This window comes from Canis lupus, chromosome 9, assembly GCF_011100685.1.
Source record: "Canis lupus familiaris isolate Mischka breed German Shepherd chromosome 9, alternate assembly UU_Cfam_GSD_1.0, whole genome shotgun sequence".
In the NCBI taxonomy this organism is placed as follows: domain Eukaryota; kingdom Metazoa; phylum Chordata; class Mammalia; order Carnivora; family Canidae; genus Canis; species Canis lupus.
In genome coordinates this window covers 5,985,833-6,011,194 of record NC_049230.1, presented here as the reverse complement: position 1 = coordinate 6,011,194, position 25,362 = coordinate 5,985,833, and the positions used below count along the sequence as shown (strand labels likewise).

General features: G+C 42.2%; 1 protein-coding gene and 1 long non-coding RNA gene across 2 annotated transcripts in view; one reads left to right on the top strand and one right to left on the bottom strand.

Annotated features, from left to right (window-relative positions):
• LOC119873225 overlaps positions 1-3,690 on the top strand; it is a 47,611-nt gene extending 43,921 nt beyond the window's left edge. Inside the window, exon 4 of the long non-coding RNA XR_005364210.1 lies at positions 3,642-3,690. This is a non-coding gene — a long non-coding RNA (uncharacterized LOC119873225). The remainder of the gene's footprint in view (positions 1-3,641) is intronic.
• Positions 1-22,605, bottom strand: part of GRB2 (growth factor receptor bound protein 2) — a 72,486-nt gene extending 49,881 nt beyond the window's left edge. The window contains exons 1-2 of the mRNA XM_038546617.1: positions 22,454-22,605; positions 13,386-13,598 (exon numbers count right to left, since the gene is read on the bottom strand). Coding sequence (XP_038402545.1) covers positions 13,386-13,463 — 78 coding nt within the window. The 5' untranslated portion in view covers positions 13,464-13,598; positions 22,454-22,605. The remainder of the gene's footprint in view (positions 1-13,385; positions 13,599-22,453) is intronic.
• Between the last annotated feature and the right edge of the window lie 2,757 nt (positions 22,606-25,362).

Sequence of the window (25,362 nt, the reverse complement as noted above, 5' to 3'; positions counted from 1 at the left end):
CTGTTCACTGACTTTTTAAACTTTAGAAACTAATATGTAGGGATCAGGTTTCAGGTACACCAACTCTGGATTACATACACACTTGTTAAATATAATTTATATTCTAGTGATGAAGGAAATAAAAGGCTAATCCTTTCCAATTCTTAAGTTACTAAAACACTGGTGTTAAGCTCATGCTATTTTCAATGTGAGAAGTTCTAGTTAAAAGTAGCCCCATTTAAGCACCTGGCTGGTTCAGTCAGAGGAGCATGCAACTCTTGATCTTGGGGTTTTGAGTTGGAGCCCCACACTGGGTACAGAGATTACACAAGAATAAAATCTTAGGGACCCCTGGTTGAGCATCTATCTTAAGCTTAGGGGGCATGATCCTGGGGTCCGGGATTGAGTTCCATATCAGGCTCTTTGCGGGTAGCCTGCTTCTCCCTCTGCCTATGTCTCTGCCTCTGAGACATGAATAAAATCTTTAAAAATAAGATAAAATAAAATCTTAAAAAATAATCCTACTTAAAGTAATGTTATTCAGTATCTTCTACATACAAACATGTAGTAGAAACCTGTTTCCATAAACATTTCCTTCATGGATGTGGTGGTGAGAGAGACAAAATAAAGTCTTTAACAAAATGTGAAAAAGAGTCATAACTACTTTGAAGCTCTTGCATGTGCCATGCTGTTATCAACAAGGCGCACATTTATTCTTATAACTGCCAAATACAATGAAAGGCCATTAACTTCATAGGTTAAGTGTTTTAGGAGAGCTCCAACAACTCCTCAGAACTGACAGTAACCGCTGCTAATGTTAGAAACAGTCCTCAATCAGTAAGGCATATCTGGATAGACAAAGTGGTCCTGGGCGTTTCTAAATTAGCTCAAAAATTTTTTCAATACTCATGTCTTACTGAGTCTGTTTCAGAACATCCAGTGCATACCTCTGGCACAGTTCTTAAAATAGTGTATTATTAAATATTAGGTATATCCTGAACCCTATGCACTAAGCATAGCATGCTGTGATTTACCAAGATACTAGATAAGCAGTAGTATGAATTCACCAAAATCCTAAAACTATCTTGACACACTCAAGGGAAAAATAAGTAACTAGACCTAAAAGACATCTTTAGCTAGTAATTCCTATGCCTGACACGGGGCTTGGGGCTTGAACTCACAACCCTGAGAACTAGTCACATGCTCTACTGCCAGCCAGCCAGGTGCCCCACCTACGAGATATATATAGCATATAGAACTCCACCTAACAGTGTGCCTGGGTGGCTCAATGGGTTGGATGTCTGCCTTTGGCTCAGGTCACGATCCCAGGGTCCTGGGATTGAGCCCCGTGTGGGGCTCCCTGCTCAGTGGGGAGTCTTCTTCTCCCTCTCCTGCTCCTCTGCTTGTACTCTCTCCCTCTTTCTCTCAAATAAGTTAAATAAAATTTTAAAAAGAACTCCATTCAAAAACAGCAAAATAAACATTCATCTCAACTGCACAGTGAAACATTCTTCAGGATCATTTGTGAAGCAATAAAACAAGCATCAATAAACTTAAAAGGACTGAAATAATTCAAAGTATATTATACATGCACAATGAAATTAAAATAGAATTTAACACCCGAAGTAGTTCTGGAAAATTCACAAATACGTGGAAATTAAATAACATACTCTTAAATAATCAATGGGTCAAAGAAAAAAAATAACAAGAGAAATTAGAAAATACTTTGAGATGAAAACAAAAACTGCACACCCAAATTTATGGGATGCAGCTAAAGCAGAATTTAAAGGGAAATTTATAGCTATAAATACCTATATTGAAAGATGGGCTACAGTTCATTCCAAATTGAGGTTGCAATTATTCTGTATATAAAACCCAAGTCCAAAAGCAGGTAATTTTTCATCAGGTTACTTGAGAATATGTAAAGAAGCAGCATGCTCTTTTTGCCAGGCTTTTACTTTCATACTTGGAAAGGGGAAGAATGAGAGAAAGAACATGCAGAAATGTCACACTTTAATATACAATACCAAAAAAAAACCCAGCTAAATTTGAATATTCTACAGCCTTTAAAGGCAACAGCTGTTCAGGTGGGTATAGTTATAAGTGCTCAAGGCAGATAAAGGGTTTCTGAACACATAAGAATATGACTTCCCAAGTTAATGAAAACAAAATATATGTTCTGTCTACTACACCACTAATCTAAATTTGGAAGACCAATAATGTAATCAATCTCAGGAAAAGACCTGTAGGGCTACTAGTTTCCACTTCTAGCACTAAGTGGCCATTAGTCACAAATTCACCTGGGTATCTCATATGGATAATATTAGCACAGTTTTAGAAAGATGACACCAGGGATCCCTGGGTGGCGCAGCGGTTTAGCGCCTGCCTTTGGCCCAGGGCGCGATCCTGGAGACCCGGGATCGAGTTCCACATCGGGCTCCCAGTGCATGGAGCCTGCTTCTCCCTCTGCCTATGCCTCTGCCTCTCTCTCTCTCTCTCTCTGTGTAACTATATAAATAAATATAAAATATTAAAAAAAAAATAGAAAGATGACACCAATTTCAGGTTTAAGATCTACTCTGACTCAGCTTTAACATGCGACTTTGAGAAAGTTTTAATCATTATGATCTCTAATAGCCTGGCATAGAAATCCTCTGAGCTACTGCTGTTTTCTAAAGAGGTACAGTACACTTAACCAGAAACCCCATCCTCCCTTTGTAAGCTGAAGTACCTGCTTACTTTCATTATTAAAATTTTGAATATGGTTTCACTGTATTTCTTACTGTATCTGGAAAGCATTAAAAATGTAACTATGGCTATACTTGTTAATTTCTTTTTCCTAAAAAAAAAAAAAAAAAAAAAAATTTTTCCTGAAAGGTTACAAAAAAAACTGAACAACGATTTTCTCTGAGAAGAGTTTCCTTTTTTACATTTTCTAACATTAAGAGAGACATTTATTTAATTTCAAAAAAGTTATCTGGGTGACAGGAGGGAGTATGGCCTTTCTTTTATGTTTTCCTATTAAATAATTCTAACATACATCTAAAAAGAATAAAATGAAAACACCTGATTTTTTTTAATGCACAATAGATAACTAGAAGCCACTGATTACTTCAAACTTCAAATCTTTTTGTCTCTTGATTTTACTTTTCTAAGTTAAACATTTTTGTAAAGTTGGTAATTAAAAGTCAGCTTGACCAGAGCTAAATATGGACAAAAGAAAGGAGAAATGAATAATTAAACCTCTGAAAAACTGCAATTTGGCTGCATTAGTAATTTTAATCCAGTTTGAAGACTGACCTAAGTCAACATGAAATATGTAAGAAAGCACATAACATTACTTTCATATCAGGTGTAGGGAAAAGATAAGCAAGAAATAACTAGAACTGGGCAGCAAGACCATTTTTTGGGCCAATCTGTTCCTAAGGAAAGGGCTGAGCATGCATCTGGTTTCCCGTCATGCATTCTACACAAGGTATGTGTTAACAGCCCTAAATGATGTGGAGGACTTGTGCTTGTGCTTCCTGAACCAAGAAGAGTCTCAATATCTAATAAATTTGCTCTAGGAGGCTGTACTCGGTGATTTTTTTTTCCCTTGTAAGAAAGCAAAACAGGTCATTAAAAGTTTTTTTTTAAAGATTTTATTTATTTATTCATGACAGACAGACAGAGGGACAGAGACAGAGACACAGGCAGAGGGAGAAGCAGGCTCCATGCAGGGAGCCCGACGCAGGACTCAATCCCGGGTCTCCAGGATCATACCCGGGGCTGAATGCGGTGCCAAACCACTGGGCCATCGGGGCTGCCCGAAGGTTTGTTGATTTGTAAACTGATATCTGGAAAATTACTGTAGTGCTTTTGTCTCTTACTGCTTTTATGATATGAAACTAATATATGCTTATAAAAACATCCATGATAGAAATGCATGCTAGCGAGAGTGAAAATTCACCAAAATCTCAACACCCAGAGAAGATCAACTGCTACCAACAGAATGGTTCTCTTTTTTCTTTATATTGCAGTACATGTGAGGATGCTTCAGTAAGCCACTCTACCTTTTTGTCTCAGCAGAGGGTCCTGGCTCTAAAGCTCAGCGTTTGCAGCATCAACAAAGCCTGGTTTGTTTTTCTAAACATAAATTGGCATGGATGATTTCCTTCTAGAAGGGTTTCATTTAGCCCAAGAAAGTAAAATACAGAATGAAATGAAAAAACTATACCTATGTGAGGCGCCTTGCAGGCTCAGTCAGAAAAGCATGTGACTCGATCTCCGGGCCCTGAGTTCAAGCCCCATGCTGGGTGTAGAGGACTTGACAATGAAACAAATCAAAACCCACACCTATAAATACACACCAAATTTCTCAGCTATCAAAATGACTTATTAACTTAATCTGATACAGTTACAAAAGCAAATCAATCAGAAGGACTAGCACAAAATAAAATGTACCTCAGAAAAACTACGTGCTGCTGTGGACCAAGTATCTTAGATGCTGAGTAGATGTTTCCTCATTTCACACATCTGGTTCTACATTCCTATTAAACACTTGTCAAACTGTGAAATAATGTTCTGTGTTAAAAGAGACTGGTGCATGAAGCAGACTTTAGCTGTGTTATTATATATTCTGGCTATGGATTATGGGCCATTCTCATTTAACCGGATCTCAAGCAGGTAATCTGTTCAGCCCTTTCAGAGAGTAGAGCAACATATACACCAACAACCTCCTTCGAGATTATGAACTAAATTATTATTAGAAACAAGCTAAGGGGTGCCCTGTGTGGTTCAGTCAGTTGGGCATCTGGTGAGGCTCAAGTCATGATCCCAGGGTCCTGGGGTAGAGCCCCACACTGAGCTCTCTGCTCAGTAGGGAGCCTGCTTCTCCCTCTGCCCTTCCCCCCTGCTCATGATCTCTTTCTCTCTCAAATAGATAAATAAAAGCTTAAAAAAAAAAAAAAAGGAAAGAAAAGAAACAAGCTAAACATCCAGCAATAGGGAAATAGATTAATAAATAAATAAATTAATAAATAAATAAATCTTTAGGGGATCCCTAGGTGGCTCAGCAGTTTGGCGCCTGCCTTTGGCTCAGGCCGTGATCCTGGAGACCGGGGATCAAGTCCCACATCGGGCCTCCGGCATGGAGCCTGCTTCTCCCTCTGCCTGTGTCTCTGCCTCTCTCTCTTTCATGAATAAATAAATAAAATCTTCAAATAAATAAATAAATAAATCTTTAAAAGAAATTAAAAAACAAAACAAAACAAAACTAATGGCAGCTAGCATTGTCTACTCTAGGCCAGTCACTGCTTTAAGCACATGAATATATTAGGTTTTTCTTTCTTTTTATTTTGTAAAGATTTATTTATTTATTTATTTATTTATTTATTTATTTATTTATTTATGAGAGAGAGAGAGAGAGAGAGAGAGAGAGAGAGAGAGAGAAAGAGAGAGAGAGAGAGAGAGAGAGAGAGATAGGCAGAGACACAGGCAGAGAGAGAATCAGGCTCTGTGCAGGAACGATGTGGGATTTGATCCGGGAACTCCGGGATCACGTCCTGAGCCAAAGGCAGATACTCAACCGCTGAGCCACCCAGGTGTTCCTTCTTAAGAGTCATTTTTAAAAAACATTTTATTTGTGAGAGAGAGAGGGGGAGCATGAGCAGGGGGGAGGGGCAGAGGGAGAAACAGAATCTCCGCCAAGCGTGGAACCTGATGTGGGGCTCGATCCCAGGACCCTGAGATCAGAACTAGAGCAGAAGGCAGACCTTCAACTGAGCCACCCAGGCACCCCTTAAAGTCATTTTGTATCACTTTTTAAAATATCTTTCAGTTCTGGACACTGAGCCACAGCGAATTTCAGGAATTTCAGCCTAATGATTTAAACGCAGGTTAAACTTCAGCCTTTAAAAAACCAACCAAACGGGCAGCCGGGGTAGCTCAGCGGTTTAGCGCCGCCTTCAGCCCAGGGCCTGGTCCTAGAGACCCGGGATTGAGTTCCGGGTCGGGCTCCCCGCATGGAGCCTGCTTCTCCCTCTCTCTCTCTCTCTCCCCCTCTGTGTCTCTCATGAATAAATAAATAAAATCTTAAACAACAACAAACAACAACCAACCAACCAACCAACCCCTGACCAGAGCCCTTTACTTCCTGGGCTGTCAAGTAAAATGTTAACTACTATTTGAATATAACTTTATTGGGGTTTGTTTGCTTTTTGTTTTTTTACAAAATTTGTATTTATTTATTCATGAGAGACACAGAGAGAGAGAGGCAGAGACACAGGCAGAGGGAGAAGCAGGCTCCATGCAGGGAGCCCGACGTGGGACTCAATCTGGGAACTCCGGGATCACGTCCTGAGCCAAAGGCAGATGCTGAACCGCTGACTTCAGTCGGGGGTGTGATCCTGGAGACCCGGGATGGAGTCCCACATCGGGCTCCCTGCATGGAGCCTGCTTCTCCCTCTGCCTGTGTCTCTGCCTCTCTCTCTCTGTGTTTCTCATGAATAAATAAAATCTTAAAAAAAAAAGTAAATAAAACTATAAATTGATTAAAGTAAGAGAAATGAGGACACAAAAGGAGTAAAAATCACCTGAAATCAAGCCCCTTGGAGGCAACTGTTACCTTTTAGAGGACCATTCAGAAAGTCTATGTATTTAATAAGCAAACAAATAGCCCTAAATGTGAGCTCCCTCTCTATTGACTTCATTTGGGTATGAAAAGGCCCTGCAGGGTTGCGGTTAAGAACACAGAATCTGGACTCACACCGGCCTCAACTGGAATGCTAACTTGTAAACTTGGGCCAGTTACTTAACCTAAGCCTCATGTTCCTGATCAGTAAAATGGGGATAACGGCATCTTTGTTAGGATTCTTGCAGGGATTCAAAGGGAATGGAATGGAAGTAAAATATTTGGCTTAGTGCAAGGACAGACATCCTGAGCGTTCAATATATTGTTACATTACTACTTTTTTTTTTCTTTTTTATTCATGAGAGACAGAGGCAGAGGCACAGGCAGAGGGAGAAGTAGGTTCTTTCTTTCTTTTTTTTTTTTTTTTGAGAAGTAGGTTCTATGCAGGAAGCACGATGTGGGACTCAATCCTGGGACTCTGGGATCACGCCTTGGGCCAAAGGCAGACTCTCAACCGCTGAGCCACCCAGGCATCCCACATTACTACTTTTTAAAAGAGGATCAATTTAAATACTTCTCTGTGCCAAGTGTAGACACTATTCTGTGTTGATATAGATTTACACCAGCATTAATACCCTCACAGCATTCCATTCTACAGGTACCATAACTTGCTTAAGTAGCCCCCCACTTATGCATACTTAGGTCTTTGGTAGGGTTTTTTGGGCACCTTTTCAAGATGCCTCTTTTTACACACTTTAACATCTCTGAAATGCATCTAACAAATAATATTTCAAATTTAACAGCAGAAAATTTCTTTTCTAGAAATCCTCGGCCATTTTATGTTCTGATATATGTCATCAAGCCACCATTCTCAAAGAATGTGTTATTGGTATAAACCTCCACTGGCAGAAGGTGACAAGAGTCCAGTTCTCTACATCCTGGCCAACACAGGGTGGGGCCACTTTATCATCCTTGGTAATCTTTATCATCTTGGAAAATGATCTCATTTTCCCCATTTCTTTCACTATTGAACTCAATTTACTTTAGATACTATGTCTAGTAAGTTACTCAGTAGAAGCAGTACCATAACCTGCTGTCCATGACTGCAGATGAGCAAAGCAGGTCTGCTGATACCTCACATTTCTGGTTTATTCATACCTTACAGTTAAGAGGAGCAGTAATGTACCGCAGAAGGAGTTAGAGGGCGCAGACATTGTACCAAGACCTAAAATCAAGCCCCAGGTTTGCTGCTTACTACATGTGTGAACCTGAGCAAGTTTGTGTGCCTGTTTCTGCAGCCATAGACTGATGCTAAGGAGCGCCAACCTTTCAGTACCCAAACTAGAAATAATGTAGAACTTTGTTGCATAATAAATGCTACATAAATGGTAGCTATTCAAGGAGGACTTCAAACATAATGGCTTACAGAGGTGAAAACTGAAAGACCCCCCCAAAGGGACACTGCATTTCCTTACTCATTTCTTTCTCCAAACAGGGATGACTGGTCTTTAGCCAGGACCCTAAAAGGAGTCTTGTATAGGAACTGAAATTCATTCTTAACACCTATTTGGAAACAGTTCATTCAGAAGACAGAGGGAAAAAATGAATACAGCGAAAGGCAAATTATTTGTTCTAAGAGAACTCAAACCATCCTCATTCATAAAAATTAAATGTAAAATTCTGGGTTTAGTCAATAAGATTAGTAAGAATTCTCATCAACAGGCAAATACTCCTACCTAGTACACTGATACGAGGAATTTGAATTAGTGAAGAAATAAACACCTCAACCCCATTTTTAGATGTAATCATTCAAACACTTGAAAGGGGACTCCTGTATCCAAATTCAGGACTTGTGGCTGCTATGAAAACTATTATCAATCAAACCCCAGTTCTGATTCCTGGCTCTCAGGAATAAACTCAGTGGGCATTCATTTCTCAGTTACATAGATTCATTCCAATGTCCCCAGCTGACAGGCAGAAATCTCCCTCATTTTTCCATTTAGCAACTCTTAACACCTTCCACTCAGTTCTTCATTCCTAGTCTCCAACACCTATGCACCCAGTAGTCTCATAGCCTGCTCACTACAACCTCCCAGGCTGGGCCTCCAGGCTTCCCTCCTATCCCAGAACATTTCCATCAATCAGCTAAAAGCCTGCAAAGGCTTCTTAAGGACAAGATCAAATTCCTGCTGGTTTTTCTTATCTTGCTCCAATTCTACCTTCTTTTCCACCATGGCACAGTCTACGACCCCATTCTAGCATTACTATCTCAAACCACAGCTCACCTCCCCAATCCCCCTCCACAGCCATCTCACAAGTTCAAGTCGCACTCCCTCCACACAGCACTATCAGACATTAGCTCTTACCAGTCACTGCTCTTCCTATATTACTCTGGCAATTAGTGTGTCACACAACTCAGCATCCCATTAAAGGTATTCCTTACTAAGTACTAATAGTTGTGATCCTGGATGGATCATTTAACTCTATGGGCTATTTCCTCATCTAAAAAGTAATAAAAATCGAAATTAAGAGATTTTAAAAGGTCTTCTGTTCTAAAAATCCTCTAATTTTGTACACTGCCACATCCTGTTTCACATATTAATTTCACTTCTCTTATTTGACTTAGAGCTCCTCAAGGGAGAAAGTATTTCTTCCCCAACTCTCAAAGCAACTTATCCCAGGATGTGGCTCAAGGAGATGCTCAGTAAATGTGACATTAAAACAGGTCATTAGCACCAAGATAGAAAGCTTCAAAAAGCTGAGTGTGATCCCGAGACCTATTTTTTTTTTTAAAGACTTTATTTTTAAGTAATCTCTACACCCAACGTGGGGCCTAAGCTCACAAAAACTGAGATCGAGGTGCACATTCCAATGAGCCATCCAGGTATCCCTCAAAACGTATTTCTAAAGCAGTACTGAAAACTGATAAAAGTAGGTAGTGCCAGACAGAAGACACTTAGATGATCCACTTGGTTCTTTTCTACAATCAGAACCAACAGAATCATTTAGTTCTTTTCTAGAATTAAAAGTCTGCTTTATAGAAAAGCCGCCAGCTCTGGAATGCAATGAACACAGGTTTGAGAGCTCAAAATGGTCTATACACAGCACTGTTTGAAGTATGGGTATGTAAGCCCTTAAAACAGCAGACGCAACTCAGATGTATTGTGTTCTAGGGTAGAGAATTCAGGGGCCTTGTTTGGTGGAGAACCCCTGGGACTATCTGAAGCCTGCAATACAACGGCAGGGAAATTTGGGTTCATTTCAGCCACGCAAGGCTGAAACCTGCAAACCTGCAACAGAAGAGCAAATTCTTCCATTTCTCTGCTTCAATGCCCTTCTCCTCCTCCCCTCCAAAAAACACATGCTTTTATAAGAGGAACAAAGGCAGATATACTGAGTTCTATTTTAGGCTTCCAGTAAAATGTTTTTGTTTTTCTCTTTTCTCAGGGCAGCACAAGTCAGCATGTAGATGGAAAGTAGGGACGTAATCTGCTGGAGGATGGGGTCCTCAACTCACCAAAGTTAACCGGGAGCCCCAAGACAGAGAGAAGAGGAAACCCTTTCTGAACTCTAGTCAGAAGCAAAGGGCTAAGCCCCTTGCTACTGCATTATCCTCAAATAAAATGTATTCAGGGGCGCCTCGGTGGCGGTAAAGCGTCTGCCTTCGGCTCAGGTCATGATCCCAGGGTCCTGGGATCGAGCCCAACATCAGGTTCCCTGTTCAGTGGAGAGCCTGCTTCTCCCTCTCTCTCTCTACCCCTCCCCCTGCTTGTGCTTGCTGGCTTTCTCTCATACTTGCTATCTCAAAATCTTTAAAAAAAGTAAGTAAAATGTATTCAGTATTCATGTGTATGTGTCCCCCCTTATCGAGAGTGCAAATATAGCCCTATTTCAATCAAGTCAAACTGGTCAATGCTACTCCAGCTACTTTTAAACATGTTGTGGCTCACAGCTAACATCCTAAAGAGCTATCAAATCAAATCAAAGCCACTCAAATAAAACCAGTTACTCCTTGAATAATCAAATGAAGGAAACCCCTGCTTTTTAAAACAGCTCTAAGACAAAGCAATGTCCCTTCTTTTCACTCAGCTGTTTCACAGAATTTCAAGACAAAGGGCAACTACTGTATCGTCACTTTTTTTTTTTTTTTTTTTTGGAGTAAAGCCACAAGATTACTAATAAACAGCTAACGGTCACCATTCAAAAGTAATAATGACATTATGACTTCATATGCCAGTTATCTACCAAATTGGAAAGAACCAAATATATGCATTTTTCTCTCCCCAAAGAAAATCTGAAAGTAAATGTGAGCACTCTGACTCACTTTCTTTCCCATTAGAACAATTTCTGGGGGAATGTTAAACAGTATCATCTTCTCTAATTATAGGATAGGAGAGAAGCATTTCACACTTGTTCAAGAGTTTACCAATTTAAATTGGAGAACTTACAGATGCTCATGGTCTAGGTCTAGGATAAACTTAAGAGGTAACAAAGTTCTTGCCTAAAAATTATTAAAAATAGACCTCAAATCCCTAGTTTGGTTTTGTTGCTTAATGTTAAATACACAATGGGATAAACTTAGAGAAAAATATGAACTACCAGGCTTCCAGGCTCAAGTTTCTTGGGTAAGGTTAAGGGAGAAATCAAAGTTTGTGTTGGGGGGATCCCTGGGTGGCGCAGCGGTTTGGCGCCTGCCTTTGGCCTAGGGCGCGATCCTGGAGACCCGGGATCAAATCCCACGTCGGGCTCTTGGTGCATGGAGCCTGCTTCTCCCTCTGCCTGTCTCTGCCTCTCTCTCTCTCTGTGACTATCATAAATAAATAAAAATGTTAAAAAAAAAAAAAAAGATTTTATAAAAAATAAATAAATAAATAAATAAAATAAAATAAAAAAAAAAAAACAAAGTTTGTGTTGGGGAAAAAAAACTGTTCCCACAGGGTTTTTTTTTTTTTTTTTTTTTTTTTTTTTTTTTCCCCCACAGGGTTTTTGTACAGGCTACAGATGTGGGTACCTGAGCAGCCAATCTTTTTTAAAAATCCATTATGGTTAATATACACTGTTTTATTTAGTTTCAGGCATATAGGATGATGATAGTTGGGACGCTTGGGTGGCTCGGTGGTTGAGCCTTTGGCTCAGGGCATGATCCTGCGGTCCTAGTATTGAGTCCTGCATCGGGCTCGGGCTTCCTGCATGGGGCCTGCTTCTCCCTCTGCCTACGTCTCTGCCTGTCTTTCTGTGTCTCTCATGAATAAATAAGTAAAATCTTAAAACAGAACAAAGCAATATGATGACAGCATGACTGGTTATCTGCTGAAAACAGTAATCACATATGAAAACATCAAATTACCCCTCCGTATATCAATGATAGAGTAATTTAATAGTCTAAGTTAAGCTTGCTCCTTTGCTCTGACTTCTAGCTAAGAAAATAGAAACAGAAAAGCCAGATATACTGAGTTCTATTTTAGTTCTATTTCATGTTACTCTAAAACCTACAGCTGGTTCTGTCTGCTTTCTGACAATTCTGTGCTGACTTTGAGAATATCAGAGGTAAGTTTGGCAACACAAAAACAGCTCTGGAAAAAACACTTTCCTTCTCCTTAAAGAGCTCTTCAATATGGCCTTCTATGAAGTATACAACCTACATTTCTAACATCAAGAAACTTCAGAGTAGAACTCTATGCCTCGGGCAAGGAGAGCAAAATAGTAACTACCCACGGGTCTGCAGGACTCAAAAAAGAAAAGAAAAAAAAAAAAAAAAACAGCAGTCTTTTTATAGGGGACCATATTTCTACATTTCCACTTTCTTCCTCTTTGTAAAATTCTAATAATTTCATTCAGGGGTAGTAAACAAATGAGTGGCAAACTCCCAATCATCAGACTACAGCTCTCAGGAAAAAATGTCAAAACCTGAAAGGCAGTGAATATGGAATATGCAAACGTTAAGCTTCAGGTTCTCCTCCTGTAGAGCTGACACATTATTCGATAACATCCACCCTTGTAAAAATAAATTACATATCCAAAAGGGCAAGCTGCTGCCGTCAATTGGGTAAACAACATAATTACCATGTGCCAGGTGGACAGCGAATCCTCCTGTAAATAGTTTGGGCTCAGAATGAGCTGCAAAGTGGAAAGCAGCTTATTTTTAAACTGTCAGCGGGTTTCTTTTGTGCAGTTAGAGTATAATATGGGGTAATTGCTCAAGTTTCTTTTAAGAAAATCGCCATCTGACTCGTGCAACAGCAAGATGAACCTTAGGATTTAGTACTCTAGTTTTTTTCACAAAGAATAAAAAGGCTGAGGTTCTTTAATGAATTTTGGCATATACTTCTAACCACCCCTCTAAACTAGAGGAAATTCATTTCTAACCAACTAGCATCTCGTTCCAGAATGCAAAAATCTTTTGACTAGGCACAATAAGATTGAGTGCTTTTACATAAATACCTCAAGTCTTAAAAAAAAAATCCCAATGGGATAAATCAGTTTACTGATATACTTCCTTGCCACAACCATGCTGCTTTGACTTTACTCAAATTACCCTCCAACAAGCAAATAAGAGATACTCCAGGTATTCACACAAAGGCAGTTAAAGACCATACATCACACCAACCCTCCTAAGTCATATTTTATATTCCACTCAGCATCTATCTATATCAGCTATCCAGAGCCCGCCAGACGGTAAATGGGAAAAGTAGGCAATGAGAAAGAACAAGCTCGGCTTCTTTGTGTTATCAGGGCAAACGAAGGTAGGTGAGTACAAGAGGAGGCCATCTCAGCATCTGCGTGGCATTACACTTACCTTGAGGATGTCCCCCCTCTTGAAGCTCAGCTCATCGTCAGCAGTAGCTTTGAAGTCATATTTGGCGATGGCTTCCATTCTGAGCGCTGCTCAGGGCTCAGCAGCCTGAAGCCGAGGGAAGGAGTCTTCCCTGCCGAAGCCACCCAGCGCTCTGGGCTCGGCCTCGCCGCTCTCCCGGGACTTGCTCGTGCACTCCGGACACACAATGCCACCCTGGATCACAAGAGGGATGGGTGAGAGAAGTGGCCAGCACCGAAGGCAGCCCCGCCCTGCCGATCGGCCTGCCGCCCCAGCCCCCACGCCCCCTGGCTCGGCCCGGCTCGGCCCGCCTCCCTCGCTCGCAGGCAGGAGCCCCGATCGCCTCCTTCCTCTTCGCAGTCTCAGCCCCCCGGCGACTGACAGGCCCGCCGGCCAATGGCGGCAGCCGCTCGAGCTATTCCCGAACACACTTCCTCTTCCTTCCCGCTGGGTGTGCGCGGGGTGCAGGAACCGGCTGGAGACCCGCTCAGTCTCCGCCTTTCCTCCCTCGCCCCTCACGTTCTCTGCTCCTCCGGCCCGAAATGCGGTCCACTCGAAGAAAGGCCTCTCCCTGGGGATGGCACCCTGCTCTTGTTACACAGGCCTACCCTTCCTTTCGCCTGCCCAGCTTTCTGGGCTTCTGAAAACGCTGGGTCCCCTATCCAGTCAAAAGCAAGCAATTCCGGCTTTTGGTCCTGAGCTGTTTGAACTGTTCTCAAAAACCAACCCTGGGTCTGCTCCTAGGAAAGCAGGACAAAATGAACCTAGGAACTTTTTAAAATTCAGTTTGCATTCTGAGCAAGGCAGCTCTCCCTCTATCGCTTCCAAACTGTGATCAGCAAGCTCAGGTACCCAGAAAAAGATCCTGCGAGGGAGCCTTTTGTTGGTGAAGACTGGCTCCTGCCTAAGGCTCCCTCTCCCCTGAAAACCCCCGAGGATCTGGAGTCCCACCCAATAGCACTCGAAATAGATGTGAAGGTTCAGCATTTCCAGAACTAGCCTCCACATTATTTCCAACTACCCTAGGGAGCAAAGCTAAAGTCCTAACTACACTTGAAAGGAATCCCTCTTTCAGAATCTGAGCTGCCAGATGCCTTATCTGGGGAAAGAAAGTGCGGGGAGACGGTGCCAGTAAATCAAACAGAAGCCTCTCACAGTTACCCTGACAACAGCTGCTTTTCTCAGAGCCAGAGGGGTTCTAAAATGAATCAAATTGCATTTTGCAGGTAAAGATTCTGTAATAACCCTTAGGCAGTGTACTATGTGATGGTGAACTGTGGGCAGTACAATCACTGCCGTAGCAGTCTCCAGCCATGAATACGGGCATAATCTAGACCTTCGCCTAACTAAAGGAAAATAAAGCCCCACTCTTGCTTTCAGATACTGTTTTCATACAGGCTAAATAAAAGCAGAAAACAACACTGACACTGGCAGAATGGGGACAGATTATTTATAGTGACACCCTTCTTGGATAATTACCACCTAGGGGAAAGCTCATCTGAGGGGCACCGGTGATTATTATTCTTTTGTTCTAAACTTAACAATTGGGGCATTAATCATGCATAGCTGCAAATGGACTAAGCAGTAAACCAGCTGGGAATATTAAGATTAGAAGGAAATGAGTGTTACCAAGGAGGAAAGAAATCACCTGGTAATAAAAAGTCCTTCAGTCAAATTCTGAAAGCCAAACATTCTACCACAGGTAAACTAATTAACCAAACCAATGTTTATTCTATCAGGTCACACCTATGATATCTCATGTGGGGCTGGCTCTAAGAGAGGGAAGACAGAGTTCTAGCAAATATTTAAAAAATATGTAAGATTAGTCTCAGAGTATTTATTTTAAATTTTAAGTGATCTCTACATCCCACATGGGGCTTGAACTCACAACCCCGAGATCAAGAGTCACATGCTCTATTGACTGAGCCAGCCACGCACCCCGCCAAGTAGTTCTTTTTGTGTGTCCTTAAACACCCTTTACTTATTCTCTGTAGATGCTTTTTTTAAATCAAACTAATCCATATAGGGCAGCCCTGGTGGCGCAGTGGTTTAGGGCCGCCTGCAGCCTGGGGCGTGGTCCTGGAGACCCAGGATCGAGTCCCACATCCGGCTCCCTGCATGGAGCCTGCTTCTACCTCTGCCTGTGTCACTGCCTCTGTCTCTCTCCCTCTCCGTGTCTCTCATTAATAAATAAATAAAATCTAAAAAAAAAAAAAAATTAATCCATGTATATAATTTTGAAAGTCACAGCTTTTAAAAGGCTTATAAAAAAAGGCAGTTCCCCACACTAACACCTAACAATCACCCTCAATTTTGTTTTTAGCTTTCTCTTTGTATTTACTTAAAATATTTCTAAATAACATGTTTTTACTGCTGTTTCTTAGTTTATTCCAGCCATGACTTAACGCTTGCAAGATGTTAACCCCTGCCAGCTTCCCCTTGCCCCATCCCAGTAATATCACATATTCCAGTTTAAGCAGAGTTTCACATTACAAAATACTCTTCACTGCTGACTTAATTATAAGCAACCTTCCTTTCTAGTACAATCCTTTACTTTTTCTTGGCATTAATAACCGCTTTTCCTTTTTTGCCTACTTTCTAATGTGTGTCCCTATTTTTTTTTTTTTTTTACAAATGCTCCAAGATCTCTGCTATATGTCTGTCAGTATTTTCAATATTTTCTACTTGACTAGCTCATTTATTTTAACTGGTCTCCAGGGCAGATTGTTGGGACCATGTATCAATGATGGGAAGCCATAGCGGTGTCTGGGTGGCTTAGTCGGTTAAGTGTCTGCCTTCTGTTCAGGTCATGATTTTGGGGTCCTGGGATCCAGCTCCACGTTGGGCTTTCTGCTTAGCAAGAAGTCTGCTTCTCCCTCTCCTGCTGTGCCCGCTCTTTCTCATAAATAAAAAGCCTTAAAATTTTTAAAAAGTGATGGGAAACTTAGGAACAATTGAGCCGATTTAACAAAGATAAGGAGTTTCATTTTTAAAAAACAGAAATCAGAAAATCAGAAACTCAAAGCATTGTCACTGTCAAGGTACTATGTTGTAACAGGGCATAAACTTCTATGTCATTTGGGATTTCATACAACTGCAATGTAACTGAACAGCCAAAGCATAAAAACCAAGACAGTTTTCAACACTGGGTTTTCCTGTTACCCAACTCATCTACCACAGGTTTCCTAGAGAAAGCATAAACAGACTAACACTCTTGAAAATCATGTTTCAAGTAACTACTGTTTCTTGAGATACAGTTTGAGAGAAATGAAAACCCAAGAACAATCAATACTTCTGTGGCTGTGCCAAATAATAATTAGCAGCTCATGGAGAAAACCTGAAGGGGTCAGCATCTCGGGCTAGCCACAGAAAAAAGAGCACACAGGCTAAAGGAATTCAAAAGGGTGTGTTTCATTAAAGACAAACGACACCCCTCCCCCCCAAAAAAACTATCTTATACACGACACTAACTACTAAAAGAAGAAAACTGAAAGTAGATGCAAGTATAATGATTTTAACAGAGAACATGGGTTGACAGCACATTAATACTGAACCCTAATAAGAATGGTTAAGCTGTCCAGCATACACCCTACAGTCTATCACAAGCAGCAAATTTTAAGAACACAAATGCAGTTTGAATTGTTCATTTCAAGCAATGTGCACTGAATCTTAAATTGCAGTCTCCTAAAGGTATTTGTAGGACTTTATTTTCTTTCTTGCATTTAACTCTTTTCTTCCCAAAATTCACAGAAAATAAAATACACAACACTTCCTGGGTAATATAGCTTAGTGTCTGCATGGTCTCTAAAAATAGGCTGAGGGCAGGTGGCTCAGCGGTTTAGCACAGCCTTCAGCCCAGGGCGTAATCCTGGAGACCAGGGATCGAGTCCTACATCGGGCTCCCTGAATTGGAGCCTGCTTCTCCCTCTGCCTATGTCTCTGCCTCTCTCCCTCTCTGTCTCTCATGAATAAATAAATAAAATCTTTAAAATAAAAAAAGGCTGACCTGAGTTCAAGTACTGACCTTGATGCTTACCAGCCATAATTTTGAGCAAGCCTTTTAAAACAAGCTCAATTTCTCATATGTAAAATGGGATAGTACCACCTATTTTATTTTTTTTAAAGATTTTATTTTATTCATGATAGTCACACAGAGAGAGACAGAGAGGCAGAGACACAGGCAGAAGGAGAAGCAGGCTCCATGCAGGGAGCCGGACGTGGGACTCGATTCCGGGTCTCCAGGATCAAGCCCCAGGCCAAAGGCAGGTGCCAAACCGCTGCGCCACCAAGGGATCCCAGTACCACCTATTTTATAAGGTTCACTCACTATTAAGTAATACAGATAATATAAATGAAGTGCTTTGAACAGGGCTCAACATTAAGTTACTCAAAGTTAAAATGTGATTCTATGTAAAACATAAGATATGCAATTTCACTATTAAAAATTTCAAATTAAAACCATGAGATTTGGGATCCCTGGATGGCTCAGCGGTTTAGTGCTTGCCTTCGGCCCGGAACTTAATCCTGGAGTCTCGAGATCGAGTCCCACATCTGACTCCCTGCATGGAGCCTGCTTCTCTCTCGGCCTGTGTCTCTGCCTCTGCCTTTGCCTCTCTCTCTCTCTCTCTCTGTGTGTGTGTCTCATGAATAAATAAATAAAAATTAAAACAAACAAACATGAGATTTCCTCCATCTACTAATAAGCAAATTTTTAAAAAGTTTCTAATAGGGATGCCTGGGTGGCTCAGCGGTTTAAGCGATTGCCTTCGGCTCAGGGTGTGATCCTGGAGTCATGGGATCGAGTCCCACATAGGGCCTCCCTGCACAGAGCCTGCTTCTTCCTCTGGCTCTGCCTCTCTCTCTCAGTGTCTCTAATGAATAAATAAATAAAATCTTTTTAAAAAAGTTTATAATATTTAGCCTTTGCAATATTCTGGGTGAACACACACTGATTCTTTTTTTTTTTTTTTAATTTTTATTTATTTATGATAGTCACAGAGAGAGAGAGAGGCAGAGACATAGGCAGAGGGAGAAGCAGGCTCCATGCACCGGGGGCCCGATGTGGGATTTGATCCCGGGTCTCCAGGATCGCGCCCTGGGCCAAAGGCAGGCGCCAAACCGCTGCGCCACCCAGGGATCCCCGCACACTGATTCTTTATCTAATGTTTATCCATTTAACATTTTGAGCAGCTACCATATGCCTGACAATGTGCTTAGTACTGGATTATAATAATAAAACCATCACAGAGCCCACTCTGTAGCAGGGAATTAATCAGTTCAATCTTTCTGGAAGGTAATTTTATAGTAGTATACTATAGGATAATAATTTTACACTGACAATTTTAAACAAGCAATTTTTAAATTGCTTCAATTGTTGAACAAGCAATTTGGACTCCTAGATTTATCTCAATGAAATAGTGACAAATGCTGTGCCAAATACATATATACCTGATCAATATCCATGAGAATATCTAAGAAACATCCTTCTATATAAATACCAAGAAATGCTATCAAATTAAAAACAAAAATGCAGAAAAACTAGTTTGTCCCATTTCCAATAAAGCAAAATAGTATTTATCAGTGTGCTAAAGAAAAACGAAAGGTTAACAATGAGTTATCTCTAGGTGCATGATCATGAAATATTTTTACTTTCTGCACTACACATCTCAATTATATTTTCATCACTACTTTTGTAGTTTAGACAAACACCAAAATCTTCATGGTACTATAGAGTTAGACCTGAATTGCGTCTAGGGATAATTGATTATCCCTTTACCACTAGATGGGTGACACTGGAGAAATAACCTATATTCTCTAATTCCTAGTTTTACTCAGCTGGAAAATGGGGTAATAAAGTATCTGAGAGGACACTTTTTGTGATTAAAAGAGAAAACAAATGTAAAGGCCTTCGTGGAGTCTCTGGCACAAAGTGCTAAGAAGTGTTAACTGGAAAAAAAAAAAAAAAGTGTTAACTGGCTAGCATCACCAGTGTCTTTTCAAGTACCAGTCCATATGTTCCTCCATCGTCCACCTTCCTCTATCTACATACAAACTTAGAAGAGCTTTCTGGTAGGCAAATTAACAGTCCTATTAAATATAAACTTTAAAATTAAATTGCTCCACATCAGAGTCCTAACAATGCTCAAATATTTACACATATAAAGACTAATCACATCTATCGTCACATATTCTATTAAGCTTTTAAATATTTGCTCTGTACATATAGAAAGTGTAATTTAAGTTGACTAATTTAAAGCCACATTCCAGCCTGACTATTTTACAGCTGCATTCTGTAACAACAGTTTTGGTCCTTGGACCAGCTGCATCAAAATAGTCTCATTCAGACACTGATTCACTGTGGGATGCCTTCTGGAGTTTTGCAATGTAGTGGCCTTAGCCCCAGAGCCTAATTTAAAATAAGATTCACAGGTAATTCTTTTTTTTTTTTTTTTAAGATTTTATTTATTTATTCATGAGAGAGAAAGAGGCAGAGACACAGGCAGAGAGAGAAGCAGGCTCGTAGCAGGGAGCCTGATGTGGGACTCGATCCCAGAACCCCGGGATCACGCCCTGAGCCAAAGGCAGATGCTCAACCTCCTGAGCCACCCAGGCATCCCAGATTCACAGGTAATTCTTAAGCATGCTAAATTTTAAGAATCACTGCTGTACTAGTAGAATGCCTTAACCAGATTTCAAACTTTGCATTCCAGATAATGCACTACAATGTCTTTGCATAAAATAAAAGTAATGCACATTCACTTGGCTCAACTAGGAAAAAGCCAACTTTAACAAATAAAACCAAGGGCTCTCAATAGCCTTTCAGTAGTGCTAGGAAAGTCTTTTGAACTAAGCAAGGAACTATTAATTTCTCTCAGGAGAGCATGGTACATCTCTATTCTGTATTAATTTCTCCAAAATCTATTATTATTTTGTTCTAGGCAACAATCAGAACTGCTGCTGCACAACAGGCAACATAACAGCAATTTCTCAAAAAAACTGCTAAGTACCATCAACTAGTAGTATTTAAAACCCAGCAATCCCTCAAATCTGAATACACTTGCTAAGGGAGTAAACTGCCTCAAGCACTTAAATGCTTGCTTTTAGTATCAAAGAAAGCCAATTACAAGAATTAACTTCGGTTTTTATTTTGGGAATTCAGAAAATTTTGGACAAAGGAAGGAGTAATGAAACAGTTATTTATATCGAAAAAACCCCAAGAACAGTAACAACGATGCCCCATTAGAAGAACCCTGGTAAAGAATCCAATTGCCACAATGGGCAAGTTGTTTTTTTTTTTAAATATTTTATTTTATTTATTCATGAGAGACACAGAGCGAGAGAGAGAGAGAGAGAGAGGCAGAGACACAGGCAGAGGAGAAGCAGGCTCCATGCAGGGAGCCCGATGTGGAACTCGATCCCAGGTCTACCAGGATCACGCCCTGGGCTGCAGGCAGCGCTAAACCGCTGCGCCACCGGGGCTGCCCAATGGGCAAGTTTTAATTCATCAGTGATCTAAAGAAATTCTATTCCCTTAAATATTTAATGTTATCTTAATTCTACTGTAACATAGGTCTAAGGTTGGTTTTCATTTTCTAACACACACCACTCCCACTAAAAGCCGAAAAAGAAGTCCTACAAACCCCAAATTGACCCAATCTTCCTTACTAGTATAAAAGAGACATAGGAAGAAAAGTGTAAGCAGGCACAAAAGCACAATGTTAAAATGAAGAGAACAACTAAAACACAAATAACACAAGCAAGCTACACTTGTGACCTAGTGGCAGTATTGATTACTTACGGATGAATTCAATCCTTTGAGCCTCCCAGTTCCCAGGGGGAGAACTTAAAGTCTCCCAAGGCTCTCTGGCAACTCTTCTGGCTGACTGAAGGAACACAGTGGACGCTTCAAAGTGAAGGATAAAGCAGGAAAAAGGGTATCTTCCCCGGAGAGAAAACGGAATCTTTAAATGAGGGAGAAGACAAACTGCACCAAAGGGCAGAAACCTTGAAAAATTATGCCAAAGAGGGGACAAAAAGGAGGAAGGGGAAGTAGATTAGAAGAAGGGGGGGAGGGATGAGCAAATGACTTGCATTACACAAGCAAACACTTAGTGTCCCCAGTGAAAATGGAGACAAGTAGGTAGAAAGGGAAGGCAACTACTGGAGAAGTATAAAGTGAGAGAGAGAGACAGGAAAGCCAAAGAGATATGCTATCTTCTTTCATGTGTCTTTTGGGCTCTTTTCTGAGTCAACAGTACCAAAAGACACAGGTCGAGTGCACTTCGGCTCCTCTGCAAATCGTACCTTTTGGAAGAACTCCCTAAACGAGCTGTTAACTCACGGGGCGTATATGGAGAGCGATGCAAATGAAAAATACCAGTGCCTTCCTTATCCTCTTGCACAGAAACCTTTCCTCGGAGCATTTCCAACCAACTGCTGCTTATTGTTCTTTACAAGTATTTTTCAGTGTAGTTTCAAAAAAACAAAAACAAAAAAACTAGACATCTCAGCTGGCTCCGGCAGCAAAAGTTCTAAATCACGGTATTCATAGGGTCGGTGGGCTCCCTCCCCAAATTCTGGCCCAAAGACACCGGGAGATGGTGACGTGGTGGCCGTGCAGGTCGCAAGAGCATCAATCACCACACTTGCAGCCGCGGCGAATCCCCCGCCTCCCGGGCCGGGCCGAGTCAGACTGACTCACAGAATGAGTACCCAGGGCTCCCGGGGTTCTCCCGGGCCCCTCTGCGCAAGCCGTCCCCCGAGAAAGCGTGAAACTTAAAGAGGCGCACCCGGCCTCCTGCCCCGAGCTAAGCTAAGGGAAGGACGGTCCCCAGGAAGGAAGCGCCCCAAAAAGGGAAATACGGAGCCCGGGGGACTCCGTTCTCCGCGCCAGGCCTCGTCGCCCCGACCCTGATCCCCAACCCTGGCAGCCCTCGGTAGACCGGGCCCGGTCCTCGCGGGCCACCTCCCGCTGCCGAGCAGGGGAGCAGCAGCACCGGAGCAGCAGCAGCGCCGCCGCCGCCGCCGCCGCCGCCGCCGCCCGTACTCACCGTGGCGCAGCAGCTCCGCTCCGCGCCCGGCCGACCCGTCTGCAGCGGTGCGAGCGGCCGCGGACCGCGCTGCTGCTCCCCGAGGGCAGCGCCTGCTCCCGCCGCCGTCGCCGCTTCAGTCTTCGTCGCAGCCGCCGCCGCCGCCGCCCGCTCGCTCGCTAGCAGCAGCAACACAGCCGCCTGGCTTCCGCTCCTCGTCGGGGTCCCGCGAGAACTTCCCCGCGCGGCCCCGCCCCGTCCCGCCTCGCCCCGCCCCCGCGAGACTTCCCCCGGCGGAAAAGGCCCAGAGCGCACGCGCTCCTCCTCGGCCGGGGCCCCGCAGGTAGCCGCCGTCTAGACGCCAGGGCGCCTGCGCCAGACCGCCCCGGAGCAGGTGGCACCCACGTGGCCCCGCCTCTGGGTCGCTGTAACCCTCTCTGTGCCAAGGAGGGTAGATGACAGCTGAGCCCTGAAGGAGCAACTCTTCATCACAGCCTAATCACTTCCCTTTTCCTGCCATCAAACCGAGGATTTTGCCGGGGGATGTCGGAATCTCCCTCTATCCTGAAGCGCTCCAAATAGAGGACCAGCTTTTGAAATGCTTGAGAATTCGGTCCAAACCGCACTGTTAGACGAATGAACATATTCTTCGCTCATGGGTCTAATCAAGTGCCTGATGTGTGCTAATCCTAGGCATAGGTATAGGTATACAGGTGTTGGGTAAAGAGGTACAATGATGAACAGGTATCTCGGCCCTCGAGGAAATCGAGGAAATCGCGGTCTACAGGAGCCGGAGAGGGAGGCTTGGCTGGCTCAGCGGTTGAGCATCTTTCTTTGGCTCAGGTCGTCATCCTTGAGTCCCTGAACCGAATCCCACATTGGGCTCCCTGCATGGAGCCTGCTTCTCTCTCTGCCTATGTTTCTGCCTCTGTGTGTGAATAATAATGAATAAATGAAATCTTATGAATAATAAATGAATAAATGAATAAATAAAATCTTAAAAAATGAATTGAATAAATCAAATCTTGAATAAATAAAATCTTAAAAATGAATTGAATAAATAAAATCTTGAATAAGTAAAATCTTTTAAAAAATTAGAGGAGCGGAAGAAAACAAAAAAATGCCATATGCAATGTTAGAATTATTTGGGAGAATGCTGAGGAAGCTAAAAAGATGGGAGGGAGAACTGCTACTCTGCCCATCTCAGAATAGCCTCCCAGAGAAGGTGATGATGATGTCTGAGCTGAGTCTTGGAGGACGAGTAGGAGTTCACTAGACGGAGCTGTCGGGGAAAGGCGCTTCGGGCGAAGGGAACCGCATGCCTGTACAAAGGAACGGAGGCGTGAGAGAGAGTCGTGTTCTGTGCGATGCTAAGTTGTTCGATTCCTGTGTGAGGCGGGTGAGAACGGGGGAGCAGCAGATGAGGCTTGAAGAAGTAACTCCTATTTTTCAGTTCCAAAAGCTCTTTCCAATTAAAGAGAACAGAACGTATCTAATGGTAGTGTGCTCCCTGGAAGCCAACAAAATAGTGCTGAGATGAGAATAACCGAACATCTGATTCTATAGAGAAAATAAGCCATTGAAATTAGGAAAATGAGTTGTTCTTTCACCAAGCATTTATTGAGCATCAACTGCATGCGAGGCACTATGCAAGGTTATAGACGAACCCACCAAACCTCTGCTTTCAGCAGTTTCTAATCCAGAGAGTCTCGGAGCGTGCAAGACAAAACAGCTGCACTTAAATCCCATTGAACTGCATACAGGACTGCAGAGGAGGGAGGCTTACTTAGTGCTCAAGTAATCAGGGAGGACTTGGTGTTTGAACTGCAACCTGGAAGCAGGGAGGAAAAAGTGAGTAAATTAGCCAATATTTCAGATTGCCCAGATTTTAGGATTTGGGGTAGGGTGGGGGAGTAATGAGAGACAAGGCCAAAATGTATGGCTTAGGGCTCATTGTCAAGTAATTAGCAACCTCTGGAGATTTTAGAGCAGGACATGTCTGATATGTACTGAAAAATGATAAGAGGACTAACTATTTGCCACCTGAAGTGCATAGTGTTTCTACAGGGCGAATAATAAATATCCTCATTTACAGATTCAGAAACCGAGGCTTAGAGAACTCACTGAAATGACCCAAGGAAACCTACACACAGTAGACTCAAGACTTGAACCTAGGCCTATCTTGTTCTAAAACGCATATATTCCCCACTATGATACTTTATCATTTCTTTGTAATTCTAGAATGATGGCCAGAAAAAAAAAAAAAAAAGAAATGAAAGGGAAAGACTTAGCTTCTGAGCAGAGAGGAGGAAGAAGTAAGGGAAGAGTTGGATTTCTTTGTTTTGAGTGAAGAGAACAACAGAGAAGTTTGCCAGCCAAGAGGAGTCGTTAACTGGGCAGGGATGAGGTGGTGTAGGGAGGAGGGAGGGGAAGAGATGATGATGTCCAGTTTCGGACATGTAGAGTTCATCATTCTAGGAGACATGCAGGTGGAAATATCCAGTATGCTGTTGAAAAGCTCAATGCATTCATTCATCCTCCACACAACATCAACAGAGCATCTACTTTGTAGAGAATAGGATGATCTGTCACAGAGCTTGCAGCCTAAAAGGGAACATACTATTGAGAGTATGACATTTGCAGTATTGGCAGCTTTGAAAGCCTATGGCAGGGGTCCTGACCTAGCCTACGATCAGTAAAGACTGAGGGGGAAGGTTTGAGAATCTAGTTAGCCCAAGAGGAAAAGAGTGTTCTAGAAGAGGGCATAGCATGTATAAAGACCAGAGAGTAAGAAAGAACTCAAGGAAACCGTTTATAATTGGGATGAAGAAGAATGTGGCACATGATAAAGGATTTGGAGAGGCTCATGCAGGGTCCTTTCACTGCTGTTAAAAACTAGGCACTTGATCCTATAGGGTCCTGAAGCAGGG